Below are 9,956 nucleotides of genomic sequence, written 5' to 3' on the forward strand. Positions count from 1 at the left end.
TGTGTAATAAAAGCTGCAACCAGTAAAAACAGCGTAACTATTGCAATATTGCAGATTTATGCTAAGTGATACCAAGTTAACCAAAACACACAAAAGACATTTAATACAGGTTTATGTTATTTTTGTCTCCCCCTAGTGCGCCATCTGTGCTTTTTGCCCTCTTAACACTTTCTATTATATGACATAATGCCTTCTGCCTCTGGGTTAGGATAAGGAGTATATTCTAGATGATTTCCAGGAATAAAACAAGTTTTTATTTGGTATTGTTGAACAGTTTTTCCACTCCAGTCACATTTACATAGCAGGTTATAATGTTAAATAACCATGTGCTCAAAAAAAGCACACATCTTTCTGAGTTTTAAATTAAGGCACATTTTAAAGCCAAAAGTACCATATCATCTTAAAAAAAATAAAATCAGTAACCACTTCTTTCACATTTATGTTAAAGGACCAGTGTGTAAGATTTAGCGGCATCTGGTGGTGAGGTTGCTCCCCTCCTCCTCTGCCAAGCGTGTAGGAGTACCTATGGTGGCCGTGAAACTCATGAAAAACGTGACAAGCCTTCTCTAGAGCCAGTGTTTGGTTTGTCCGTTCTGGGTTACTGTGGAAACATGGCTGTGCAACATGGTGGGCTCTGTGGAAGGGGGACCGCTCCCTATGTAGATATAAAGGTCTCATTCTAAGGCAATGAAAACACAACAATTCTTATTTTCATTGGATTATACAATAATTAAAACATACTTATGAATAATATATTCCATTTCTGCCAAGTCTGTTCTGCTAGATGCCACTAAATTCTACACACTGCACCTTTAACAGTTCAAGTAAAATAGCTTTGACCTCTGAATTGAGATGGAATTGTAATACACTCAGCAGTAAAATATGATTCAGTTCTGGTCCTGTGTGGTGATTGAGACATTGATAATGTTGGTGGAATTTCAGCCTTGTGTGGCACTCACTCCATAAGTCAAATAAATACAGATAGTTGTATAAAACATAAATCTACCATCTGACACTAAGGAGAGCAGACCTATTTAAAAACATCAAGGAGTAATACAGTTGAAGATAAACACCTACGACCTCTCTGAAGTAAGTTTGAATATGTAAAGCTTGACTGCAATGAGTTCAGTGCTACTAAAATGAGTGCAAATCATATTTCACTTTTGTACAGTAATGTTTTACACTTAAACATGTTTACTCACTACATTGGACACTTAGTGTTGCAAGCATCACCTGACTTGAAAAGTCCATAGACACTGACCAATGGGAACATGGATATAGCGCCAACCATGGAGCCCAACTGCACTACTGCTCCGCACCACACAAGGGCACTGTGGCCCTCATCTCTCAGAATCACTCCAATGATGACCTTCACATAGGACAAGGACAGGACAAACAGGATCCAGGCCAGCACCTGCAGCAGACAAAAAGTGAATATTGTATGTTAGACATCCAGTCCTTGTTATGCAGATACCACTAAGACTGCAAAGTGTTGTGGTTTGACCTCAACACATAAGCTTGCTCAGTGGCATTCGATGTTTTTCTATCACGAACAAAGCATTTGTGACACCAAAGGGGGGAAGTTGGCAATGATTACATCAGCAATGAGGAAACATAACTTCATTCAAGGAAATAGGGGGCCGTTGCACCAGATTTGCACATGCAAGCTGTGACCACCAACATGTGATAATTCCTGTATAATTTATTTTGTTATGTTTAACTAATCAAAAGAAACACAATACTTGCGACCCATGCATGACCATGCAAGAGGACAATAGGACTCACATTATCTGCAATTTGCAAGTGACAGTCATTTGTGAAATGGCACACTGACACCATTTCCAATCTGCATGTAAACGGTGTTCCCATTTTTTTTGTGAAACGGGCCCCAATATAACAGCTTTACTTGAGGGAAATGTCAAAGTGTTCTCTGATATGGCACAAACATAAGCTGGCAAGTTGGCACTATGTTGAACCTTAATCAAGTCAGTGAGTACTGAGTGACTTAATTACAAAACCTGCCAATCACACCACACCCCAAAAAACAAACACCATGTAATTATGACAGTTGGGTTGTACTCTCATTCTTTTACAAGGTGTAGTTTTAGCCCTACTTAAAAGGCAGAACATGTGATCCAAAATTAACTTACATCTAGTAGTATATATCAAAGACTAAATAAAATGTGTTTCATCCCTTTTCATAAGACAAAAATTCTTACTATGACGATGGTTCCAGAGGAACTGTGGACCAGCAGAGGACAGGGACTCAGAGCAGCCATGGCCATGATGTAGGCTCCAAATCCAGTCCCAAACATGGTCAAGAAACCCATGAAGATGAGAGACCTGGAAATAAAGATCCATGTATGAAGGTGAAACTAGATATTTTCAGTTACACTGGACCACTTGGCCTTATAAAACACACTGATATGAGAGTTTAAATGAATGACCTCTACTGATGACCTGTAATAGTTGCATGAATTCTATGTTGTTGGAAGAGATGGATAAAATCTTTTCATAAATGTAAGGCTTCTGTAGTCATAGTCACCTTATCGGTATAAACATGGCGATGAAGCAGGCCACTGGGTTAGCGACAGCTGCCATGGTGGCAGCTAGATGGTACGCCTGGTTCCCATAAGGCAGACAAGAGTAGGACTGCACTGATGGCAGGACTGCGTTGGTCAGAGCATTCACCCACGCCAGCACAACAAAGATGAACACCACCTCGAGGTTGCTGTATGTCCCCGTGCCAAAAGAGCTGCGAGGTTCACTCCTGTCCAAGGGACTGATCATAGGCTTCTGCTCTGGTGTCTGGGCATGTAGAGACAGACCTTGTTCTCTCTTTCCTGGAGCCAGATCACCACTGAAATACAGGTCGTTCTTTCTCTCCCGAGCCACAGCTGGGTGACGGTTGAGTAGGGTGAAGGCTACCAGACACACAACCATCATGGCACTGAGGAACAGGAAAAAGACCTCAGCAGAGAATTTAGCTGGCTGGTAGATGGCTTTTAGCTCAAAACTGCCAGCTATAGTGGAATTGTCAGCTGTTTCATTTAGTGAATCAGACAAAGTGGCATTCTGACAGTGGACTACACCAACACCTTGAATCAGAGCCACCAGTGCAGGCACCAGACCACTGAGACCTTCACCTGCAAAATATGTGGTGAGGTACTGGGGACGCAGTCGCATCATGAAAGGCAGGAAGGTGACGGAGGAGGTGCAGTCCACCACTGAAAGCAGAAAGCTTAACACCAGCAGGGGCAAACTATGCTGGGAGCTCCCTATTGTCACCGTGTGCCTCCAGAAGAAAGCCAGCAGGAATGTAGCGATGATCCCCAACACCACGATGCAGTAGACGACCGGCCGCTCATCCAGCGCTCCTGGGCGGAAGCGGTGCATCAGGGTGATGAAGAGAGGACCTATGTTGGCCATTTGGATGAGGACTGTGAGGTAGGATGGGAGGTACCAGCCCTCTGGGATCTCATTTACGATCAGGGGGAGCTCCACCCACATCCCATTGATGGCCACCCAGGAGCCCATCCCGAACAGACATGCTAACACATGAGTCAGCAGCGACATGATGGAGGTATGAAAGATGTAAATCAGGAAATGTAGATGTATGTAATCTGAAATAGATCATAAACATAAACCAGTATTATTAGTAGAATGTAAAACTTGAAGGACTCTTACAACAATGATAAAAAACGGGAAAAATAAAACAGTTTATTCACAGGAAGTTCAGTTTGAAAAAAGGTTAGATTAGGTTAGGTTAGATTAAGAAGCGGAATACAAGCTATTCAGTTTCATACAGTACAACTATTTAATGAATATGATGTATATTTATTTAGTTTACGTAGTGTGATGTTGCTCAAACCCTTTCATTCCCATGCAGACCAAAAACTGCCTTTTTGTCCTACTTCTATTTATATATGTCTAGAAGTCTCCTGTTATCCTCAAATATGGATGTACTGCATATTTTCTTTTTCAGAATAATCCCAGAATAATGTTTAAATGTTTTACATGAATATTTGAATTCAAGATTCATGTTGGATTATATACATTGTAGGGTAAAGTCCCTGCATGTTAATTGGCCAGGTAGCACCTTCTGGGCGGGCAAACAGAAACTTTAAAAACAGTCTCTTATCTGAGACTCCAGGCTGGCTGCTGGTTTTTCTTGCTTTTATCTTTGTGTTCTTGCTTTCTGCCATGCCGGTTGAAAGCTTGCATTTTGCAAGTCTGAAGATGCGATTAAGAACAATAGGAAGTGACACCTGAAAAGTCTAGAGTCATGAGTTGAGGATCAAGCCTAGGAGAGCATAAACCAGGAGCTCCCTTCCAATGGGAAGTTTTCAAATCCGGACCGGCTGACTCACTCATCATTATAAGATCCAGACTCAAGCTTCTCAGCCCAGCACATCAGACTCCATTTTATGTGAATGGAGTCCATTCTATTCCTACAACATGTAGAATTTAAGTTTGCCAGACAAAAGTGGATTTTACTTTACTTGAATAGTTTTGAAAGCATCATAACCAATAAATTACATAGGAAACTAACCCCAAGAGAGGGACACAACCAAACTTAAACCTAACTTACAAGCAGGTGTTGAAACCAAGCAAACCATTTTGCTCATAAGAAATCAGAGATATTGATCTTTTTTTTTCTGATAGTGAAATACACCGATCTGGTCAAGTACAAGCATAACTTAAAGAGTGGACACAATGCCAGCATTCTGATGGGACTGATTATAGGGCAGATTATTAACAAATTAGTTTGATGTAAATTGGATATAACGAGATTATGTAAATGCTGCCTCAGAGATTTTATATCCTTGGAAGAATACAATTCTCAGAAAAGGTTGTGAATACATTTTTCGAATGCTTTGCAGTGACAAAAGTAACATTTGAAGAAATTACTTAATGGTAAAGCCATTTCAACACAAAAATATTATTAGTATAATTATAAAAAAGTTGGCTAGCTACATTTTTTTGTAAAAGGTTTGTCTGTCTTAAGAAAGGATACTAAAAATACTAGTTAACATGTTTTGGAGATGATGTTTGCTACATCATAACAACAAAAATGATCTACATGATAAAAAATGCAGTGTCAGAAAATGAAAAAAGCATAGCATAGTTGAATGTCATGTGCCCATGTGGTTGGTATTGACCTTCCTAGTCTCCCCCTCTCCTCTGTGTCTTATTCCATCCCTCTAACATGTACTATCCAGCAAGAGATGCCTGACATTTCACACACTGACACTAAAAGAACCATGTGGTTGTAATATAAACAGACACATAAAAGGGAAACAACTGATGCTGTGAAATAAAACTACATCACAATGGGGATTGTGAAAGATTTTCTCCAATTAAAAACAAAGAAAAAGGAACATTTTATTCATACTATACCAGCATATGTGTTGTTATTGAATAGATTATTGAAACAGTTTTTTTTCTGATTCGTATCAATAGAACAGGGTCAAAGAAAATGTTCACTAGCAAAAAAAAAATAGAAACTCCAAGGATTTGATAGCAATCTACTGGTGTAAGAGGATTACTTGAATTTGTATAACAAGAAGCTTACCAAAATATAACTAATAATAACTAAAATATACTAAAATTAAAATGTCTTGTGTCTAACTATTAAAAAATACAAATTATTATTAGTCATATTCAGAAACAATGAAGAAGTACTGGCAGTGACGTAATTATGGATTTAACTTCCTCTTCCTCTAGTTATAAATCTAAAATCTAAACCTGTACGATCATTCTGCTTCACTTTCATCCCTTTACATGGTAAAGAGAGCAGATGGAGGAACTGTAGTAGAACAAGAAGCAGCTGGGCTGAAAGACTTATGCTCCTGAGATAACCCGGCAGTCAAATAATCTCACTTCCCTCATACATATAACCACACATTCGTGCCAATGTCATCTTACCTTTGTCAGAACACAGGAAGAGACTGCTCTCCTCTCCCGTTTCCTTTCAAAAACCTTCACTTCATTGTGATCACAGTTTTCTGTTACATCAGCCGCAAGTGTGTGTGTGTGCGTGTGTGTGTTAGCATTCCCTCCCCCTTTTCTCCTACACACATTATCCACAGGCTCCTATTCTGCTTCCGTGTCTCCACTGCACTTGACAGGGGCGGGACTACACAGGCGCACACGTTCTCTGCTGCCATGACGCTTTGATAAGCTTTCTATTGGAGGGGGGTTTCAAAATCATGCAGCCATGTGCTCTCTGTGCGCCTGGGGGCTCAGCAAAAGGAGGAAAGGGAGGTCTGAGTAATAATAGCTCCTCCTTTTCCCTTTCCCTCCCCCAACCAGTATATGACCTTGTAGTCAGCCCTCATTTAAACTAAACTCACAGGCTGCTCACACAGGATTATGTTCTGGATATTGTAAATACCTCACAAAGTTTCCTTCTGTTCCACTTGTTTCTCTCTGTCCCTGCCTCAGTTATTTCCTGGAAAGCCTCTATTGGCCCATTACTGTGTCGGCAGTTCTTTTGCATACGCCCAGTTGGTTGCATTTCTAGTTTCACAATTATCTTTGTTGTGGCCACAGTTACTCAACTGAAAAGACCAGTCTGTCAAGTTCCATCTCCACACATGGCACATGGCCATTTAGATTTTCAATTTAAGTCAGCTTAAAGGAAAATACACAACATATGTTAATTGTTTTATGCTAACTCTATGCCAACATGTCTTGTTTTCAGTGTGATGTGATGTAGATTTATACTGTAGATTATAGACATAGATTTTAAATATAGTTTAAGATAACAGCAGGAGCACCAACTCTGCTCAGCCAACAGGATGTGGTGATAGAAGCTGGTTTGCTAAAGTTTTGCAGTGTTTCTAGTTGCCTCCTCCAAACACCTCCTTCAACATGGCCTCCCTATAGCTCAGTAAAAAGGCTGGGTCGTCACTGCTCTGTGCACTATGCATCACTAGGTCAAGAATCACACAGACATGAACCCTCTGCCATCACTCCAGGACCAGATGCTTTCATTACTGAAGTCCAAGGATGCACAGTATGTGAGGAGTCCTGCCTCAAAGAGGTGACCAAGAACCCACCAGAATGAAATATCTGAAAAAGCTTCATACATGGATAGCCATGAAATTTTATTCAGACATTCATTGTCTGTATAAATATTTAATATATTAGAATGAGTCCTAATGACTTTGGCAATCTCCTGACTTTTCATCTAACGCCGCCACGAGGTTGACAAAATTTGGATTTGAGTGTGAAGTCTTGACAACTGTGGGATGGATTGCAATAACTGGTGATCCTTTAACTTTTCATTGAGTGCCATAATTTTTTTTTTTTTGAACAAATCATTCTTAATGTTATTAAACTGCAATAACTTAAGGAGTTAGCAGACACATTCTCAGCAAGTAAATCAGGATGCTCTTCTGCAAGCTCACATGAATCTGTGATAATATTGTCCAGAGAGTCACAGCAGTGCCCTTTTCAAGGTTGTCAGCTAGTACAAACAGGAGGAATTAGTGCTGCCTGGACAAGATTGAGAATGCAGGAGGAACCAAAGCAGACTGCCACAACTGAGTTTATGTTGCCAATTAAATTAAAATAAATCTTACTTACTTATCAATTTAAGGTGTTGTGATGGTATTGTACAATGTCAAATATTTGCCTATAATATTGACTGAAGAAGCATCAAAAATACATTTTGTACAGTGTGGTCTTTACAGAGGTTAATGCTGCTACATCTCATAACACTGGGTTATGTGAGGACATTAACTCGCTGAAGCCAAGCCAAAATCTCTAATACAGTGCAGTGGGAAACCTGCCAGACCTTATTTTGGCTTTTAAATAAGTTTTTTTGTGCTTCCAAAACTCTAAACTAGATTTTCCATGTGACAAATTTCCTCATGTAACATTATTAGATTGCACAACTCAATACGTAACCTCATAAACCGTCTGAAATCCCTTCAACATTTTAAATTACCTCCATTCATCATTCTAAATTGCCCCAAGTACCACCTACCTGCTTGTGGGAATGGAAGCGCAGAGTCAGTAGTGGTGAGAGATTACACAAGTGTAACGGAAAATATGCCGAGACTTCCTCTGCTCAGATGGAGACGCTGCGTAACAGGACAGTGGCCTTATGATGTGTCTGAGTATGGAGTATGCATGCACATTGAGTTGAGTGCTTTATACTTTACTAGTCTGGATCTCTGGATTGTTGTCATGTGACTACTGAAGGCTGAGCCAAGGGTCCAGCCTGGGAATCAAAGTCCTCAGCAGCAGGAGTGGGTGGAGGAAGGGAATAAGGGCAGAGGGAGGTGAGAAAGGAGAGAGAGGACGGATGGAGGAAGGGGAGTTTAGAACATTTTGGGGAGAAAGTAAGAGAAAGGAACAGACTGACACCACCACACTACCTGAACATGAGGGTTCTCATTTGGGCAGCAGACAAGTGTGACCAGCTTAACCAACCAGAAGATGACTTTGGACAGCTTTCTGTGCTTTCTGAGTGGGTGTTTGGTCAGGGTCAGTCTGGCTTTTGTTCTGCAAAAATTCCAGCTCAAATGAATGACCCCTGTTGAGCACTAACTTCATTGGCTGGTATTTCAGTTGTGTGCCCCTGCACCCACCTCTGTAGAGACTGTTACTACATGTCCCCTTCCTGAATAACAACAACAAGTCTCATAATAATGTTATGAACCAAATGACTTTTGAAACAATAAATAAAAATCACTGTTGTTTGACAAATACATTTAAACCATGAATCTTTCTTGTTGTGAAATGTTCTTTCCTGTCCCAGAAAAAGCTTCTGGTCAACATAACTAATTCGTACAAGAAAATAATTACTGGTGTTTGATTTGCTTTTTTAAAACTGCCCTCTGTGATGTCTGTGACATGCACTGTCCAGTGTAAGCTGACTGATATTGAGATATATCATAATATTTCTATCTGGCTTGTTTACACATAGAAAGGAAATGTCAAAGGGAATCAGGTTTATTTTGCTATTTCAGTGTCACAATGTCTTTCACAAAAAGATGCAATCAGCCATTATACCATTAATCTTTGGAGCTAAATTATCACAAATTTTGGCCATTGTGTCACAAAACGTTTTAACTCTCTAAGGATGTGTTTTTAGTCTGTAGTTCAACCATAAGAGGAACTTCAAATTGCATTAAAACAAACTTGGTCGGATTTCAAGTATTCATATTATTTATGAATACACTTGTGAGATAATATAGATATATAAATAATATAATTTAAGGCACACAGATAAAATGTGATATACTGTATATTAAACAACATGCACCTAATGACTTTTATGAGTGGTAATATAGTCATCTTGACACATACAGATATACAGTATGTCCAGGGGTGTGAAAATCCAAATCACCAAATACATGTTTACTGTTCAGTTCAAATAATATCTGCTGATTAGATGACCTCTAAACTCTGCTAAACTCAAAAATATTATTTCATATTAAATATGTATTATTGTAAGCCTGTAAGACACCGATGTCTAGTCATAGGACAGAGTTGTCTTGATAAAGCTTGAGGAGACATGGTGAATATTTGCGTAGAAGTACAATACGCTGCTTTCTTTCTCAAAACTGCTGGGCTCATGTTTAAACAAATATGTCTGTGTTTTTGGTACTGCATGTACGCCGCAAGTGAGTCTGAAAGATTCATTTGTTCAGTGTCAGCATGGGGGCAACTTGAGCTGGGGATCCACAGATAAAATTACTGCCATTGAGAATTTATCATTAAATAAGATACTTAACACGAGACAATGTACACCTGACCTTTATCCTCATTCTGTTGTAATAGTGAGTGCTGACGCACCCGTTCAGCTTAATATGCAGATGATTGCAAAGATTACATCATCTTTTACTTCATGTAATGCACTTGAGGTGCATCAATGTAATGTGACTTGATGGTAATCTTTCTCTTCTCAACATCCAGAAACATTCATTTTGTCTTGTTAG

The 9,956-nt window shown here is 39.6% G+C and overlaps 1 protein-coding gene across 2 annotated transcripts; it reads right to left on the bottom strand.

The window, feature by feature from the left end:
* Nucleotides 1-231: 231 nt before the first annotated feature.
* LOC137191849 (riboflavin transporter 2-like) lies at nucleotides 232-8,127 on the bottom strand. 2 transcript variants are annotated; one of them, XM_067602290.1, is made up of 4 exons: nucleotides 7,997-8,127; nucleotides 2,546-3,623; nucleotides 2,220-2,343; nucleotides 232-1,414 (listed from the first exon to the last, which is right to left on the bottom strand). In XM_067602290.1, exons 2-4 carry the CDS (start codon nucleotides 3,574-3,576, stop codon nucleotides 1,202-1,204), a joined length of 1,368 nt encoding a protein of 455 aa, XP_067458391.1. In that variant the 5' UTR covers nucleotides 3,577-3,623; nucleotides 7,997-8,127; the 3' UTR covers nucleotides 232-1,201. The 2 variants fall into 2 exon arrangements, with proteins under 2 accessions (XP_067458391.1, XP_067458390.1); XM_067602289.1 differs by lacking the exon at nucleotides 7,997-8,127 and adding an exon at nucleotides 5,929-6,193.
* Between the last annotated feature and the right edge of the window lie 1,829 nt (nucleotides 8,128-9,956).

This window comes from Thunnus thynnus, chromosome 10 (assembly GCF_963924715.1).
Source record: "Thunnus thynnus chromosome 10, fThuThy2.1, whole genome shotgun sequence".
NCBI classification, from domain to species: domain Eukaryota; kingdom Metazoa; phylum Chordata; class Actinopteri; order Scombriformes; family Scombridae; genus Thunnus; species Thunnus thynnus.

Coding starts and splice junctions, on each gene's coding strand:
- LOC137191849 (XM_067602290.1), bottom strand. CDS start 3,576: ATGTCGCTGCTGACTCATGTGTTAGCATGTCTGTTCGGGATGGGCTCC. Junction 2,344..2,545: donor GCCATGTTTATACCGATAAG/GTGACTATGACT, acceptor CTTTATTTCCAG/GTCTCTCATCTTCATGGGTT. Junction 1,415..2,219: donor CCTCTGGAACCATCGTCATA/GTAAGAATTTTT, acceptor TGTCTGCTGCAG/GTGCTGGCCTGGATCCTGTT.